The sequence below is a fragment of the Vanellus vanellus genome (assembly GCF_965231255.1).
Source record: "Vanellus vanellus genome assembly, chromosome: Z".
Classification (NCBI taxonomy): Eukaryota; Metazoa; Chordata; class Aves; order Charadriiformes; family Charadriidae; genus Vanellus; species Vanellus vanellus.
In genome coordinates this window covers 88,686,110-88,704,321 of record NC_138908.1, presented here as the reverse complement: position 1 = coordinate 88,704,321, position 18,212 = coordinate 88,686,110, and the positions used below count along the sequence as shown (strand labels likewise).

At 45.7% G+C, this 18,212-nt stretch overlaps 1 protein-coding gene across 1 annotated transcript; it reads left to right on the top strand.

Moving 5' to 3' along the window:
- Positions 1 to 582: 582 nt before the first annotated feature.
- Positions 583 to 14,555, top strand: NARS1 (asparaginyl-tRNA synthetase 1). The gene is made up of 15 exons (XM_082497159.1): positions 583 to 648; positions 1,501 to 1,583; positions 1,790 to 1,855; positions 1,963 to 2,055; positions 2,472 to 2,561; positions 3,826 to 3,904; positions 4,925 to 4,995; positions 5,278 to 5,364; positions 7,530 to 7,751; positions 8,256 to 8,455; positions 8,910 to 9,045; positions 10,075 to 10,188; positions 11,751 to 11,882; positions 12,560 to 12,691; positions 13,302 to 14,555. The coding sequence occupies exons 1-15, from the start codon at positions 606 to 608 to the stop codon at positions 13,431 to 13,433; spliced, it is 1,680 nt and encodes a 559-aa protein (XP_082353285.1). The 5' UTR covers positions 583 to 605; the 3' UTR covers positions 13,434 to 14,555.
- Positions 14,556 to 18,212: the final 3,657 nt, after the last annotated feature.

Here is an 18,212-nt window from a genome sequence, read left to right as displayed (position 1 = left end):
TGAGGTTTGACTGTGAGAAGGGTGACCAAAACGCGAGGAGGCCGTAGCTGCCACGGAGGTGGGCAGGCGGCTGGCCGGGCGCCCGCTCCAGCGCTCTTCCCGCCGGGACCGTGCTCCCGCGCAGGCGGCGATGGCGGAGCTCACGCTGGGCCGCGTGAGGTTGCTTTGGCAACGTGGGTTTACCCCTTGGGCAAAACGACCCCTGCAGGACCACCAACACCGACCCAGCCTGCGCCACGCTTCCCGAAGTCTCGAACTGGGAGAAGCTGAGAGGAAGTAAGTTTCTCGGTAGAAACGTAATTCCTCACAACCGCCGCCTGACTCAGTCCATTCCCGGAGCTGGTGCCGGTGCTCCGCTCCCGGCCCCTGCCCTTTGCCTGCAGGCGCGCCCGCCGCGCTGCGGCAACAGCTGAATCCCCCGGCTGTGCACGGCCGGCAGCCCCCGGCGCTGACCCCCGGCCGGTTCCGGGGGCGCCCGCGGCCCCTCCGCCCAGGGCCGGGCCGGGCCGGGCGGCTGATGCAAGGCGGCGGCGGATTGGCTCATGGCAGCGGAAGCGCGGTGACGGCACTTCCGGCGGGCGGCTGCGGCAGTGCGGGCGGCGGCCATGGCGGGAGAGGTGCTGGGGCGCACGGCGGCGCTGGTCCTGGGTGAGGCCCGGGGGGCAGCGGGCAGCGGCTGGCGCTGCGGGGCGGTTGGGCCGGGCAGAAGATAGCGGCGGCGGCCGCTCTGGGCGGCGGCCGAAGGGGAGCGCCGGCTTTAGGGTGGGGACGAAAGAAGCCGTGGGAGCGATAGGAGGGCTGGGGGTGTGCCTTGGGGGGGCTGCGGGGACGGCCCGGGGCAGCCGGGCGGGGGGCGCCCACGGGGAGGCCGGGGCTCTGCGGGGGCGGGATGGCGTGGCCGTCAGGCGGAGGCTGTAGCCGCGCCGAGCCCCGGGAGCTGGGACCGAGCGCACCCACGGGAGCGGAAGGGTTGGCGTGTCCGTGGGCTGGGAGCGCCTGGGCGGGGAACGGCGGGAGCGCTCTGCGGCTGCGGAGCGCAGGCCCGTGCGCCCGGGCACTCTGTCCAGGCGCTGGGCAAAGGAGGAAGTGTCACTGCTTTTGCTTTTAATTTGCAGTTCATTTCTCGGCTATCAGTGGGCTGAAAGTTGACCTGACCTCTGGCGTTTCTCAATTTCACCCGCTCCCAGCTTGTCTAGAAAGAGTTATTTCTGTAAAAGACTGCTTCCGTTTTGGTTCCTGATATGTAGCCAGTGACTTTCAAGAGTTCCGTACCTTGGGAGTCCTTGAGACTTCAGCATAACATGCTTACTGCATGGATTGATTTTTAGAATGGAAAATATTAAATAACTCTTATTCTCTCTAACCAACTTGTGGGTTTCGAAGGTTTATTGTTGCTGATAACTGTGAAGATTTTATATCCATGTGTGTTTCCAGTTTCTTCTTGAACGTTTCCATGGATGATTTTTTTGAGTAATTGCCTGCATTTGTCATGTATTACAGAGGAGCTGTATGTTTCTGAACGAGAGGGCAATGATTCCACTGGTGATGGGACACAAAAGAAACCATTCAAGACTGTTTTAAAGGTAACTGTGGAAAACTGCTGTTTGTTTTGAAGAGGGAACTGTGCTTTAGGTCAACTGATTGGCCTGTATTTCTAAATACAAATTTTTTACCTGTTTTTGCAACTCTGACCAGCAGGATCAGAAGTAGAATGTCTGCTCAGACTCTTTAAGGATGATTTAGTTTATTTGCAGTGCTGTTGATTCTGTTGTTTTCTCCCCCTTTTTAGGCTTTGATGACAGCAGGAAAGGAACCGTTTCCTACTATTTATGTGGATTCGCAAAAAGAAAACGAGGTGCTGTAACATTAGAGCTTCCTAGTAGAAATTATTTTAGTGCTCCTTTGTGTGAAGGGACACAAATCTAATCTTTTATCTTCTGCTCTCTCCTTGGATTCATTTAGAGATGGGCCATTATTTCAAAGTCGCAGATGAAAAATGTCAAAAAGCTGTGGCACAGGGAACAAATGAAGAACGAAGCTAAGGAGAAGAAGGAGGTAGGTTGCAGATGATGCCAAGTTGGAGGAAGCATACCAGCTTTCTTTTCCAAAAACATGAAGCAGCATTGTTGTCATTCTCACCCCTCCAAAAACGCTTTGGTTTGTTCTGCATCAGTGTAATTGGTTTACACATTTGCGACTTGCCTTTGTTTGGATTAGGACAGGCAAATGGCTGAAACTGAGTGAGTTTTGAATAATTGCAATCTATTGCCTTTAGGCTTTCTGGAAAAAGTGAACGTTGTTTCTCATCCTGGTCTTGCATTAGGGCAGGTTTAGGCCCCAGCAGGATAACGTCAAGACTTTTTGTGAGATCTACGTCTGTAAATGTACACTATAGTCTCCAGTAACTAAAAAGTGCAAATCTTATAAAGCCTGGTTACAGCTATTTGATACATTAATTTTTTTTACACCAGGCAGAAGATCTGTTGAGAAGAGAGAAGAACCTGGAGGAAGCTAAGAAAGTTGTTATCAAGAATGATCCTAGCCTTCCAGAGCCAAAATGTGTAAGATCTAGTGTGCTTGATACATGGCCTGTGTTGTAGTGTCCTGTCTGCACAAGAATGGAGTCTGTCTCTGCCTTGTGTCTCTGGCAGCTGTTGAAGGCCGCTGTCTTTTTGCTGTCCATAAATGTAACTTTGATTTTTCTGGTTATCTGTGTGCTCTAGTATACAGACTCCGGTCGTTCTCATGCACTTGGTGGGTATCTGAACCTTCGTAGTTCACGCATCAGACTTCTCTGTGTCTGCGTTTGTCTGCTGCTAGCGACCATACTTCTGTTTGAGACAGTTCGTTAGTTTTGCTTTGTTTTGCTTTGTTTGATTATTGCAGTGGTGGGAAGAAGCAGTGCTGGTTACAGGACGTAATTTAAGTTATTGAGACGTTCTTATTTGGCTGTTTGTAGAGTGTTGCTGGATTTGGTGGTTTGGTGCAGTCCTTCGCTTAGTAAACAGAGATTGTATGTGCTGCTGCGTGATGGGTTTTTGCACAGACCCTGTGTAGAAGGGCTTTCTGCATACATGTGTGGAAGATGGTTTTGATTGGAGCCCTGCACTCCCATGGCTGCTCTTTGGGAAAGAAATCAGTCTCTTCTACACTGATGCACTGTGGCAGCCTTTAACTGCCAGAGGCAGGATGCATTTTGAAGGCACCTGCTGGGTTAATTGTTCTGACTATGCAGTGTCGGTACCTCAGCTACATGTATAGATACACCGATGTCAGATTCCAGGTCCTCTGCTTCTTTGGCTGCTAACTGAACTCGTCTATTGAATGTCTTCAGAAATTAAACCAGAGTGCATTCAGAGTGCCCAAAAATATTTGAGGCATCCTTTCCAAGGTTTTGGTGGTTTAATGCACCTTGGATTTCCAGTAGTACCTGAGTACTCACGTCTTAAGGTGTGAGCTGTAATGTGTTTTCATGTCTTCTTTCGGTCAAATGCAAAATGAGCTTCTTTAAAAGCTATTAAAGTCCTTAGTTTCTACATGGCAAAGCAAGCCTGCTCAATAGAAAGGACTCTGAAGTCTGGAAATGCTGTCCGAACATACTGCCTGCGATATAACTCGCTAAAGTACTCTTTCCTTACTAAACAGCTGTCCCGTATTGACAGCTGCGCTTGTTCTTGGGTGGAACTTTGCTTCAAGTGCTGCTGGGAGGAGCCGTTTTGGGAGGGAGATGTCATATACACTTGTATTCTAAGTAATTATGTGGAAAACACCATCTAAAGGGTGAGTCATTTCTCTATTTAATTGCTTTTATTCTGTGCTTTACAGGTAAAGATCGATGCTCTGGAAGCTTACAGAGGCCAGAGAGTGAAGATTTTTGGCTGGATTCACAGATTACGGAGGCAAGGTAAACCACAAGCATTTAGAAGTTACTGAACCTGTGCAGAGGGATGGCACAAATTCAGTAGCCTTCCAAATCTGGATGCTTGCAATGAATCAGACAGCACCTATTCTTTAATTTTTAAACCATCAGTTAGATGTCGTCTTTGGTTTATCACAGTGGTCACTGCAACACTGAAAATTCTGCGTGATGTATGAGCATATAGACATTTCATAGTTGAAATCTTCCGGGATTTTCAGTTTGAAAGCCAGACCTGCAGAATTTCTTCAGAAGACTGATTTTGTGTTTTAAACAAATCCTGCAAAGCGAGGAGCTAACTAGCATCTGCTCGTAGTGAAATCAGCAAATTGGAATTGTAAAGTTATCTAAAGTAGCGTGACTCCTTTTAAAGTAAGTTCAGCGAGTAGTACTTGCTATCAAAATCATCGGTATTCTGGTTAGCAAGGCGGCTTCAGCCGGGGCGTGGAAGTGCACGGCAGAGGTGGTTCTGACTCCACAGGTATGACTGAAGGACTTGTCAAAGCAGTTGTGGATCTGGGTATCCTGAGCAGATTCTAGGGAATTATTGTTGTAAGCAGATGCTTTTGTGGAGAGGTGGGTGACCAGGGTGACATGATTTTGTCCATGTTGGCTGTACCCTGGGCCTGTTCATTCCGCGTTTCTGCGCGCAGACTTGTAGTCCCTCAGGACCGGAGGGACATCTGAGGCCATGGCATGGTGGTGCAAGCCCAGCCCTCTTGAGGCTGGAGCAGGCTTTGCTCTTGGTGTCTGTTGAAACTTACTTTGACCTGTTATACAAAATACAGCTCTGTGAAAGGCTTCTGTAACTGTGCTAGTGATTCAGTGTTTACCTAGAGCATCTTTGTTTTTTAAAATGGACAAATGTGATCATGGTCCTTCTCTAATAATCTGCACATCAGTGATTTGTCTGTCTTGGGACATGCTGTCCCCGTGTTGTCTGTTCAAATGGATTGGTGAATAAGGCTGAGGCGCTCTGCGTGTTTTTTTTCTTTTCTTTTTAACTAGGAAAAAATTTGATGTTCATTGTTTTGAGAGATGGCACAGGTTTTCTTCAGTGTGTCCTTTCGGATGAACTGGTAAGTTGTGATGGTTTAATTATGTTCTGTCATTAAATAAGTGAAGTGTTCATACCTCATCCGTTTTCCTTTTATATAGATGGTTGGAAGTTCTCCTAAACCCACTGATTAAGTGTAGTATTGTTAAATTGCATCTCCTACCACTAGACTTTTTTTGTCAGTGTGAGAACTATTTAGAAGTGACTATGAGTTAATCTTGCCTGTTACTCCAAGAGACATCATAGGAGAACTAAAAATAAAAAATTACCGTAACTGTGCCTTTGTTTCTTTTTCTCTCTGTAGTGTCAGTGTTACAACGGGCTCATTCTTTCTACGGAGAGCAGCGTTGCGGTGTATGGTATGCTGAACCTTGTTCCTGAAGGCAAGCAGGTACGGGAGGTAGTATGTTTGGGTTCACCCTCTCTTTAACAGTTCATCGTTTTCCTGATGGAAGGAGAAGCAGAGACAGAAATAATTATTAGATTATTTCAGTGGGAATTTGGTTTAGAGAACAGAACAAACATCCCAAAGCTCCCGTTGTCCCCCACAGTTCAGCGTGTGACAGGTGAACTATGCAACTGTTCTGCTTTTGCCTGAAACAATTTTCCACTGATATGTCCCATAGATATTTCCTAGAACATAATGGTGGAAAACTATGTCAGACATAGCTTTATTTTTCCCCCAACAAGAAGTTTATTAAGTTTTTATTTTGCGAGGCTAAGAATTTGAGATTGACTCGCCTTTTGCTGAGGTGGGTTTGTCGGCTCTTCACCATGTTGGATTTGCCCTCCAGCGCTTGGCAGGTGTATGAACAGGCAGTTTCCTACAGCTTGTGTTGTACAACTTTGTTCATAATGGTGGTCTCAGATTAAGGTCTGGGCAGGTGTGATTTTAGGTCTCAAAATATGATGCTGCTTCTGCCTTGTGCCTTCCTCCTTCCAGTCTAGATCTACAAACTGTTACTGTTTGGAAAATTGTTTGAATCTGGAGTTAGGGCTAATGCCATGTTAAGCAGCTGTGTGTGAAGGATGGCCCATAAAAAAGGTTCAGACTGCAGGCAGGAACTCAGGCGGGAACCTGTGACGGCAACTCAGTGGGACATGCAGGACTGCATCAGGATATTTAGTGAAAATTCTTGTAAGGCTTCTATCTTAGTTATTAAAAGGTGACTGAGAGACAATAGTAAGTTGTGTCTGTGCTGCAAAACTTGACTTGTGATGCAGAAACAGCAAGCAAGCTCAGGCCACATTTGTTCTATTAAATCCTAAGTCATCCTTTTAAGACGTGAGCTCTTGATAGCTGCTTATAGAAATGTCCTTTTTTTTTTGAAGGAGAAAGCAAAGCAGTAATGTTGAAATTCAGAGGACAGATATATGTTTAATCTTGCTAGTCTGTAAGTTTACCTCTTCCTTTAGATACGTATTGAAAATTTTCATCAACTCTTGCAGTGAGAGTTATTCTTTTGTGTGGATTGGTAATCTATAGTCTCTTGAGTAAGTGTACTAACTCTAGTAAGATAACAGGGAGAAGAAACATCTGAAAAAAAAATTCACATTTTAGAGTGTTATATTGCTTCTGTTTCCAAGATATATTAGACAATACCTGAGCAAAGTAGTCCCTCGCTGTGGCTGCCTGTAGTGTAAAATAAGGTTAAAACTTTGTTAACCTTTTGTGGTGCTTTGCAGATAATTCAGTTTGCTCGTAAGTCATGTACTGTTGGCCATTACTGGCATGTTTTGCAAATGAAATTTGGATAAGCTTAATTATTCTGGTTGTCCCTGCCACTCGGGTCTTATCCCCAAGACACCGACCTAAGGTTAGAGAGCCAAGCTCAGTTAAATGTTGTGTTTGCCGATCAGAAGTTAGCAAGATCTCCTTTCCTTCGTAGCTTACGCTACTGGGGCTTTGAAAAATAAATGCAGCCAAACAAGGATCACTTTTTTTAACAACTTTGCAGTTTGGTCATCATAAGTAACTCGTAGTATGTTACTGCTCATAATGTTTCAGATATTGAAAACACATCATGTTTTCATGTCTCACCACAGTGATACAATGCTTTTAGGGAACAAACCCACCAGATTTGTAAAAATCTGTTGATTAGATTTTTAAAATCTGCATTTGTACCCTGAAAATACTGTGAATGAAAAAAATACCATTTTAGGGGCCAGAAGCCCTACTGTGACCCACACGGGGGAGCTGGTGAGACCAGCAATGAAGAGGTCTGGTCTGCAGCCCGGGCAGCTGGGCACGCTGAGCCCTGGCGCGGGTGCTCTGCCTGCTCTGCCGCGGCACACGGCACAGGGCGGCTTCTCGTTATCTGACGGCGGAACTCAATCCCATTCAGGTTAAGTCTGACAGACTCACAGTGGGTTACAAGTGGCACTTCCAAGCGTGGTATGACTGAGTTACAAAGCAGTCCCTTTGAAAATACCGCAATCGGGATCTTCGCATCCTTTGTTTAAACTGGATTAGCACCTCTGCCACGATGCCAGATGGTGACATCCAAGGGGCAAAACGTGGACATCTGAAATGTTTGTTTCTCTTCAAATTGGCAGGCTCCGGGAGGCCACGAGCTGAACTGTGATTACTGGGAGCTTATTGGTCTGGCCCCAGCAGGAGGGGCTGACAATCTACTCAATGAGGATTCGGAGGTTGATGTGCAACTTAACAACAGGCACATGATGATTCGAGGCGAGAATATGTCCAAAATCTTCAAGGTGCGCTCCATGGTAGTACAGGCCTTCAGGGATCATTTCTTTGCCAATGGATATTATGAAGTAAGTGTATTTTCCCTTGTCAGCAAATGACTACTTTAATGTCCTGACTTCAACGCTTTTTCCTGAAAAACTGTGTAGACTTTCTAATTGACTGAAAGGCGCAAAAGGAAAGCTGTTTGTTAGGAAAGTATTATTTGATTGCTTTCATAGACATAGATCTCAAAGGTGTGTAGTCACTCCTGAGGCGTGTAAGCGTTACAGCATGATTCACACCCAGCCTGCGTTCCTCTCTTTAACGTGCTGAAGGATACCAGACTGAAGTACTTGCATGCATGCATGCATACAAGGGCTTTTTAAATGGTGTTCTGGAAGAGCGTGCCTTCCATCACTGCTCTTATGTGTTGTCATCATTGTCCTTAATTCTTCACTCCAGTAATGACAGTCTTGTTCTTTAACAGGTCACACCACCAACCTTAGTCCAAATGCTTCCATCACTGCTCTTATGTGTTGTCATCATTGTCCTTAATTCTTCACTCCAGTAATGACAGTCTTGTTCTTTAACAGGTCACACCACCAACCTTAGTCCAGACGCAGGTGGAAGGAGGCTCTACCCTGTTCAAACTGGATTATTTTGGTGAAGAGGCATACCTAACGCAGTCGTCCCAGCTCTACCTGGAGACCTGCATTCCAGCGTTAGGAGATGTTTTCTGCGTTGCTCAGTCATACAGAGCTGAGCAATCCAGGACCCGCAGACACTTGGCAGAGTATGGAGAGAGTATACTTCTTTGCTCCTTATGTATGAGTGAATTTATAAAGCAGAGGAGTAGCAGGCTGTTAGATGACATAATGTACAGTGAGCAGACAGCATAGCGCTAATGCGGAAGGACTGAGCAAAAGTATATTTGGGGGGGTGTAATACCTTGTCTCCGTGACTGTCCAGCTGGTCATCTTCCATTGACATTTGGTAAAGGAATATCTGGTTGAAAGAGAGCGGATACGTTTTTAGGGAGCTTTGTCTTTTCAGAAAATACAGTTCATGCTGTTGTCTTCCTTGGTTTTTTTATGGCTTTATTTTCTTTACAGTGTAGAAGTGGGAGAAATGAAAAAGGGGACAAAAGTGCGTGTTCTTGTTTTTTTTTTTTCTTGTTAGAATTTTTTTCATAGCTAAAGATTTGTTGCTTGTGTGTGGTTGTGTAAGGGCATGACTTTGTGTTTCAGATACACTCACATTGAAGCTGAATGCCCTTTTATAACTTTTGAGGATTTATTGGACCGTCTGGAGAGCCTGGTTTGTGATGTAGTAGACAGAGTCTTGAAATCGCCTGCATCAAGCTTACTGCATGACCTCAACCCGGTAGGCAGCCAATGTGGAACAGGCATGAATAGCCAAAAAATAGGATCTTTAGCCTTTCCTGATCCGGGGAAAGCAGGGCATGGCAGTGAGCTCTGCTTGCTTGCTATTAGTAATAATAAGAAAAATATTAAATAACATCAAAAGAATGAAAATGCTGCGAGGCTGGTAATGACTCTTCCAGAAGCAAGGGACTGTGGGGGAAGAAGTTCCCTGCTGACAAGTTCCAGGAGCCAGCAATGTGCTGGGATTTATTGCAACGTGTACTGTACCAGTGGAATAAAAACCTCTATCCCAGAGCTCGTAATATTGATCGGCTGGTACTTGCAGATTGAGCACAAGGGAGCAATGAAACAACTGGTGTTTTACCTTCTGCCCTGGAATGTGGAGCTCTGCAAAGCTATTTTCATTTGTCAGAGGCCCTTTGTCTTCAGCTGCCTTTGCAAAGAAGATGGGTTGAAGAGACTGCTAACTTTATCTCCAGCACTAGCTTTTCTCTCAGAGCGCATACAAGCTCAGTCGTCCCTGTGATTTTGACCTGTTTTCCTGCTGAACACTGGGAGGTTCGGTTTTAAATTTGGGCTGAGACAGGGGACAGGAGGTAGGAGATAGCAGAAGCACAAGCCACCTCACAAAGGCAGGTTCTGAAGCCGTTCTGTGTGCAGGGAAGCAAAACCATTCTTCTGTGGGCTTGCGTGTGGAAGCTCTGCTGGTGGCTCAGTTTGAAACACCTGTGTGTGCAGTGAATTTGTACGGAAAGGGAAACAGCTTTGAAACCACTTTTCTCTCGTGACATCTTTTTCAGCATCTCTTCTGTGAGCTTTACTGGGCTTGGAAGATGGTTGTGTTTGGTTCTTGCTTTTCAGTACTGAGCTTGATTTGTTTATTAAGTAATAATTTGTTGGTGTATGAGCTGGAAAGAGTAGTGTGTACACTTCGAGTCTGGAAGTGGACTTGCTGATCAACTAGAAAAGTATTCTTCTTTAAAAATGCTACTTTTCCCACTGTTGTTATGTCTATTCTTATTTACAGGGCTTCAAGCCCCCTAAACGTCCTTTCCGACGAATGAACTATTCTGAAGCCATTGAGTGGTTAAAGGAGCATGATGTGAAGAAGGAGGATGGCACTTATTACGAGTTTGGGGAAGTAAGTCTTTCCGAGGCTCTTTAGGGATTAAACCCAAACAGACTCCCTCTGCCCTGCACTAAGGGTGTGTAAGTCCCTTGAAGAACAGGGTGTTTGGGCCGTGATGCTGTTGGGCGTACTGTTGCAGTGTGAATGTGCTGTGTTTTGTGTGGAATTGTATCGGTAAGGAGTGAAATTCTGGTCCCGTGTAAGTTAAAGGGAGTTTTGCTCTAAACTGCAGCAAGGCCTGATTTTTATCTGGCCTGTGCTGAAAGGTGTGGTGATGTTGCAGTGGGGAATGCAAGCGTGGGCTGGGTTTCCACGTGATGGCTTTGAACATTGGAATTCAAGTGGAATCTGTCCAGCTGTTCCATCTCGTGCTTCTCCAGCATGTAAGACAAAATGATTTGAAGGAGCTCAAGAGGACTTGACGGTGTAGCCATATTCATCAAAGGATTTAAGAGAAGTGAGATTTTTAGGAGGAGATCATCTAATTGGTCTACACAGCATATCCAAGAGAACCTTGGCAGCTCAAAATTGTTTATGTTGGGTTTTTTGCTGTATTTTTTCCCATCTGTATCAAAGATGATAGAGTTAAAGGGAGGAAAAGGCCTTCAAACTGCACTGAATGTAAGGTCCCAGAGGGAAATAAGGGTTCTGACCTCCTCTCCGCCATTGTGGGCTGACACTCGCTTTGGGAGCTGCCCTTGCCCAGGGCCTGTGTTCCTGCCACTTTCCTTGCTGTGCGCGCAGTAGTTGGCTCCTCCTGCCCCGCTTCCGCAGCAGGCAGCGCTGTAATGCAGCGTGCAGTTGGGTTAAAACACGTAATGGGTGCGGGCTGTCTTTTCCCATTACAGAAAAAATCTAATCTTCTGACTTTAATGCAGAATAAGAAAAGTGTGACACCATTGCCAGAATAAAAGTTCAAAGCAAACATTTAGGGGTAGACGAGAGTGGTTTTGACTGAACAAAGTGTGTTCATTTAGCAAGCCATGATCACATCATCACTGATGTTCCCGGTCTGTCTGTGTAACTGTGGTGTCATCCTTCACTTCTTCCCAGTTTTTAAACAATAAATTTGCTGAATTGATCAAAATGAAACTTCTGGTAGGTGTGTCACAGCTTATCAAATTTCAGTCTGAAAACTTCACCTAAATAACCAAATAACCTCATCTATGTAACTGATCAGTTAAGGTTTTTAAAAAGTAGCCCATGTACATAACAAAGAAACACTGAAACTTCTTAGCATTGAGGGCTGTGGAAAATAGTATCGGGGAGGAAGGAGGTAAGGCTCTTCAGCGTTTGCTGGTTGCTTGGAAAGTCTACATTTCAGGTTTGGTTTTTCTCAGATTCCTGTCTGAAAGATTGGGAAGACTTGGATTTTAATTGAACAGATTTTCTTTTCCCCCTACCATGTATGCTTCTAAATATAAATTATTTTCTTACAGGATAAGTTTGTTTTTAAAACATAGATACGTTATGACGAATGTGAGGATGTGTGTGGTCTGAAACTGGCTTTGTGGGACTCAAAGTATTGGAGTGGGTTTGGTTTTAAATATTAATAAAGTCTTCTTTAACCTTAGGATATTCCTGAAGCTCCCGAGAGGTTGATGACAGACACCATTAATGAGCCAATCTTGTTGTGCCGATTTCCTGCAGAGATAAAGTCTTTCTATATGCAGCGCTGTCAGGACGACTCCCGGCTTACCGAATCTGTAAGTTGGTATTTGTGTAGTGTTGCAGGCTTCTAACTAGGGTGGGGAATGTCAGTGGGAGTGAGCATAAAGGGAGTAAGTACTGTAAGTACTACAGGAGGGTCTTGGAGAATTCTTACCGGGTTTAGTTTTGGGTGTCTCTTGGCATGGCTTGTTGATCCTGTAGAAATTAAGAAAGCAGCTCTGAAGTGCTAATAAAATGTCACAGTGAGCATGCTCTTCACCGACCTCAGGTACGTGCCAGTCTGATGACAACGCTTGTGTGACTTCTTGGGGACTGTGCTGTCTGAACGTGAGCTGCCTGGCAGCCAGGGACAGCGGGGCTTGTTAGCAATGCTGCCGTGTTTGTGGTGTGGTTTTCTGGGGGGGTGTTTTTGGTTTTGGGGGGGCTGTTGTTGGTTTTGGGTTGGTTTTTGGTTTTGGGGGTTTGTTTGTTTGTTTGTTTTACAGTCCAATGTGGCCAAGAGCATTAGAGGTTAAGTTAGAGCAGCTAGTCAGTCAGCTTATTCCATCTATAAATTGGGTCTGGAAGGAATTACCTTCCTTCCTGTCACGGAGAATTAAAACTACGTGGTAGAATTTGCTATGGAAATACAATTTTAAGTTTGGGCTACTCTTCCTTCCCCTCCTGCAGGCAGCTTAACTGTAATAGTTTGATCTCATGCTGTGTGTCGTAGGTTGATGTGCTGATGCCTAACGTTGGTGAAATTGTGGGAGGCTCTATGCGTACCTGGGACAGCGAGGAGCTGCTTGAAGGCTATAAGAGAGAGGGCATTGATCCCACACCATACTACTGGTACACCGATCAGGTCTGTAAGACAGAGTACACGTGCTGCTTGTCAGATAGGATATTTGATTTTTTTTTTTTTAAACTGTTAAGGTGATGCAGTCTAAATCGGAAACGTTTTTTGTGGCCTGAAGTAGATAATCATTTAACCTCTGGCAAAACGCAGTGGGTAGCAGTTTCCATTGTTAGGATTGCTGCTGTTTGCTGCGGTGGCGTGCTGCCTGTGCCACATCACCTTCGTTAGACTGGTCTGTGCGGGTGTGTTCCTCTTGTAATGACTTCTGCAGCATTTGTTATCAGATAAACAGAGGTTGGTCTTCACAGACTTGAATAGCTAAGCTCTAGCTAGTGTAAGGGGCGAGGAAAGGAAGCAGCTGAAAAAGAATTGTTAAGATTTTATTTTTCACCTTCCATTTTGCTCTTCCAGTCCTTACACTGCCCCAGGAAACTCAGCACAACTAAACACAGGTATCTTGCCTGAAAAGAGCATAGTCCATTTGCCTCATCGTTCAGAAAATAATCTTGGAAGGGGGTTGCGTGTTTTTTTTTTTTTTTCCTGGTGGTATTACTGCAATTATATTATAAATAACAAGAAAATGTTTAATATCTATTCTCTGATGTTAATTTCACAGAGAAAATATGGTACGTGCCCTCATGGTGGATATGGTTTGGGATTAGAACGGTTCCTAACCTGGATTCTGAACAGACACCATATCCGAGATGTCTGTCTCTATCCACGCTTTGTCCAGCGCTGCAAACCTTAGCCGTCCTTGTGAGAAACTCCTAGAAAACTGAGCCACCGATGCTTGGAAAAGAACGATACGCTCGGCTATACTACAGCCTGTCTGAACAAGACTTACTGCAACCTCTTGCAAATACAAATACTAATTTAGGATGGGAAAAGGAAAATAAACAAACCCCCTTTTTAAAGGAAAATGCTACTAATTAACTGGAAGAAGCCTTAGAAAAAAATTGGTAGGTGTGTTTATGCTCTCAAGTCAACATAAAACAAAGATCCTGATAAGCTGTCATTTAAAAAACAAGATACGCTTCTGCTTGTAATTTCTGTGATTTAAAAGAAAATATGCTGGGCATTTGATTATGATTATTTTTTTCATTTGCTTTAATCTGCTTTCTCTTGTGGTTTCCTGTTGGAGAAATCGGGAGTTCAAGCTCTTTAAATTCCCAAATGCTGACCTCTGAGAATGGTATGAAGAGACATCATCTAAATAGCTCAGCAAAGTATAAAAATGGGAATAATTATATTAAGTGCTGCACTTTTTTAGCTCCTACTGTTTTTAATGGAAGTTCCCTTTGAGTTTATGCAGTAGCATGGTATGTAGTATTGAGCACAAAATTCCGCTGCAAGAGACGTGGGTTCGGGGTGGTTTTTCGCACGTTATTTATTGGTTAGAAATGCCGAGGCTGATGCTGAGGTACGCTTTGCTACTTTTTCCTGACACCTGTGGACAAAGCGCTGTAGTGGGTCGGTCCGTGCACGCCCAACCTGTGCTGAATTACAGTAGGGGGGGACGTGTCCTTAGAGCATCAGCTGTTGGCTCGTGGACACTGGGATGCTTGTGGTGCCTTCCAAATTAAGGTTCTCCCATCTCTTTCAAACCGGAAATGGGTGGTTGAAGATGCAAAGGAACTGGTATCTTTGAAATAGAATTGGATTTGGGCATTGTATGCTGACTTAGTGGTCCTCTCCAGATGAACTGTAGTTCAAGCAGGGCTTTCCCACTGCGTGCTAAAGTAGGTTTTCATAGTGAGCAGTTCCATGTTTCCTAGCTGGCTCCGTGTTCTCTTGTGCTACTGCATCTGAGCAGATTCTCTGGCTGTAATCAAGTTATCAAACAGGTTTAATTAAATATTTAACGTGTTGAGTCATCTGTGTGATTTTTAGTCATAAATAAAGCAATTCCTTTTACTAGAGAGAAAAAAAAATGGGTAGGTGCATCAGTTGCTACCAGCACTGAGAGTTGATCTGGATTTGCCATTCATAGAACTGTTGAGCTGTGCGATATCCATATTTTTGTAATAAATGACTGGTTTTCTTCATCTTGCATGTTACATATATAAACAGGTCTAAATCAGCAACCAATAAATTATGGCAACAGCAGTTGGCGTGCGAGGCAGTAGTTCTTGACCTGTAATGTCTGTTTCTTTCCTTTCCCTTAGCCTTTATAGCTTACTGGCTTAATACAGCCTGTCCTGGCATAGGCAAAAGCACTGGGAAAGTGAATTTTCAGGTGCAGTGAACACATACTCCAAGAAATGGAACTAGCTTTTTTCTTCTTAAATTAAATTCCCATTAATTAACTTAAAGGCATGAATTTGTATAGCCTATAGGTCTATTTGGATAGACCACCTCAGTTACCCAGTTGAAACATCCCAGAGAGAATAAATGAGACATGCAGCGCTGAATAATTGGTTGCCAAGGCAGCGGCTCCGGGGGGAGCGGGCCGTGACTGGGGGCTGCGTGTGGCTGAGGCAGCCCAAAGCACGGCCCGGGTTGTAAGCAGAGCTAATCTTTGCCTCGCCAGCTGATGCAGCTGGAAGAAGTGAGGTTATTTCCAGAGCTCGTAAACACCTGGATGTAATGTCACAGGGTTTGTTGGGGACCGCAGTGGCATTGCTGTGTGACCTGAGGGGTGCCCCTTTGAAGCAGGGGAGGTGAGTAGAGGCTGCATGAGGATGAAGGAAGACGCTCTAAGAAATGCACATTGCTAGAATGGTTTTCTTTCTTATCCGTCTCTTGGAATTCACCCTTTTCACCTATTTTCCCAGTCCTTTTGTAGCCACAATAGAGGAAAATCTAGTACATAAGGCCTCAGCTTGCTCTCAGTCTTGCCCTGCTCCGTTTTTTGTGGGTTGTTCTTTGAGCATGAAACTTAAAAGATTCTTTCAAATACCTGCAAAAGTATAGTCCATTGTAAACTTCCTGTGGTCTGGAGGGTTGTCGCATGTGTGTTAAGTACATAAGCTAGAGGAAGAGGGGAAAAATTAATGAGCTTGACTGCAACAAAATGCTAGCAATTTCTTACTTCTAAATTTAGGTGCTTGACAGCTTACTACCAGCGAGGAAAAGTCACCCAATCCAAAGGTTGCACATGCTACCAAACAGTAATCACACCCCTTGGGGCTTTGTTTTTATGGTATTTATTTTGTTGTTAGTGTTTTTTGGGGGGCAAGGGAGCTTAAGAGGCTGCTGTAATTCAGAATATTTAGGAGTTTATGAGCATATAAAGACTTTTATAAAAGTCTTTATATAAATTCAAGAGCCTGAATTGATGGGAAGGGAGGAGAAAGGTTGGGAAAAGATACTGCTAGAAAAACATCACTTGTTGGCGATCAGTTTTCTGTCCTTAAAACTGGCAGGGCTGAGCTGCTTTGTAAAGGTTAAAAGCCTCTGTATCAGGGGAGCGCGGAGAGGAAGGTCTGAGGACTTAAGAGGTGCTCGTGGGCGAGGCAGATCAGATAAGGAGCTTAAAAGGTGACTGGGATGAAAGATGCTGTTGAGTCAAACTGCACGGAGAGTGCCGCGCAGTTCTGTGATCTGCCGGCAGAGCAGAGGTGGTGCTGGGCAAGCCTCCTGCCTGGGAAAGATCCCTGAATTAAGCAAAAGCCTGTGCAAATCTACCTGTGGGCTAATAAGGAGCAAATTCCTTGGGCAGCCATGGAAACCTAACCAATGTGGAGATGTTTAAATGCCGCTTCCAAAGAAACCTTTGCTATGTTAGAGAGGATTGCTGGAGTTCCTGATTTATCATCAAGGCTCAATGCAGGTCTTTGATCATTAAGAAAAAAAATTACTGTAGAGATTGAAAAATTATAAATGTAGCTTGGTTTTATTTCTGCGTCCCATCACTTGTGGTTTTGTATGGTGTCTTATTTCTTTTTTTATTGTGTTCTTACAAAATTTGCTGAGTTTGATCATGTCTCCAGTGATTTAAAACTGATGATGATCCCCGGGGGTTTCTGGCAGCTCCCAGAAAGCTCGTTTCCGAGCTCGCCGGCAGTAAAGCTTTTTGATTCTAAGTTCTTATTTAGGGCTGATTTAATCACGTTTGCTGCTCTATGTGTTCTTTGGGCTAGCAGTGTTCCCTTGGTCCGTCCAAGTTTGATGTTGAAGTCCTCCTTACTAATACAAGTACTTTGTGTGTGTGGGCCATGCAGGTCAGATCCTGGGGGCAGCGAAGCAGCTGGTTGGTCTCACTGGCTGTGAGGACTCCAGGGACCAGAGGGAGCAGCAGTTTCCTCTGGGCTCCATCATGAATTCCTGCGCAGCTTACACCCCTTGCAAACTGTGCTTGTTAATAATAGCTCTCAGAAAGGCACTGCAGCTGCTTGGAATACAAGAATGGACCGCCCTGCTTCTGCACAGGTCCTGCAATGCTGCTGTCTAAACTTACGACGTGGAAAAGAGGGGCAAGTACAATAGCGTTAGGGCCAGCAATGAGAGCCCCAGAGCCCACGGAGCAAGTCAACAGCAGGGCCAGCAGTACCTCCCTGCCGGACCCCTCCTCCCCACCAAAGCTGCCTTTGATTCCCAGCATCTGCAAACCACGCCGGGCAGTGACCAGGATCGTGCTGGAGAAGCATAACTTGCGCTGCAACGGTATGCAGAGGTGCTGCTGGTCATAAATCCAGGTCTGCGTATGTCTGCCTCCAGCCGAGAAACGCTGTTCCTCCCAGCATGCGAATGAAATCTCATAAATGATGCACCGTAAACACGGTGCATGTGCCTGTGCGTGATGTGCAGCCCTACGGCAAAGCTTTCCCGCTGTGCCCTGGCAGAGGCAGAATTTGAGCTTTGAAAAGCCTATTCTTTCCATCTCTTAGAGAAGATTTCAGCCTGCAGAGCAAAACCATGCCCATCACAGTGATTCAGGTGTTTTCTCCCTTGTGCGCTGGGCTTGAGGCTGACATACCCATTTCACTTGGTAGCAGGGGCAGAGCGCTGGCGCGACCCCCTGTGTGCCATGCCGGCTCCTGCTCAGCCCCCCGGCCCTGCTCAGCCGCTGGCTGCGAGGGGCCATGCTGGTTTTGTCGTTGTCATTTTATCAGCTTTTTCAAACCAAGTACCATGTTCTGGGTAACAACTTCCCCGCGGTCACTGTAAAGGCGTGCCAGTGCGGCAGGAAGCGATGCCGGGGACTGGCGCAGCCAGTGCTGCCGGTGCTGGTTTGAGCGCTCAGGACCAGTTTCTAGCTGGGGCGGCCCCACGGAGCATCCTGCCCTGGCTTCAGCCAGACACAGGCCACCCTCACACGTGTCTTCCAGTAGCGGATGAACGGCCGGAGAGCAGCACTGAGGAGAAGGACTTGGGGCTGTTGGTGGATGAGAAGCTCACCATGAGCCGGCAGTGTGCGCTGGAGCCCAGAAAGCTGCCGGCATCCCGGGCTGCGTCCCCAGCAGGGTGAAGGAGGGGATTCTGCCCCTCTGCTCCGCTCCCCTCCACCTTCCCCCGGATTTAAAAATCTTCTCTTTAAAGGATATTGCGCTTTGCTGTCTGTTTTGTCCGTGGGGTGCGCGAGCTC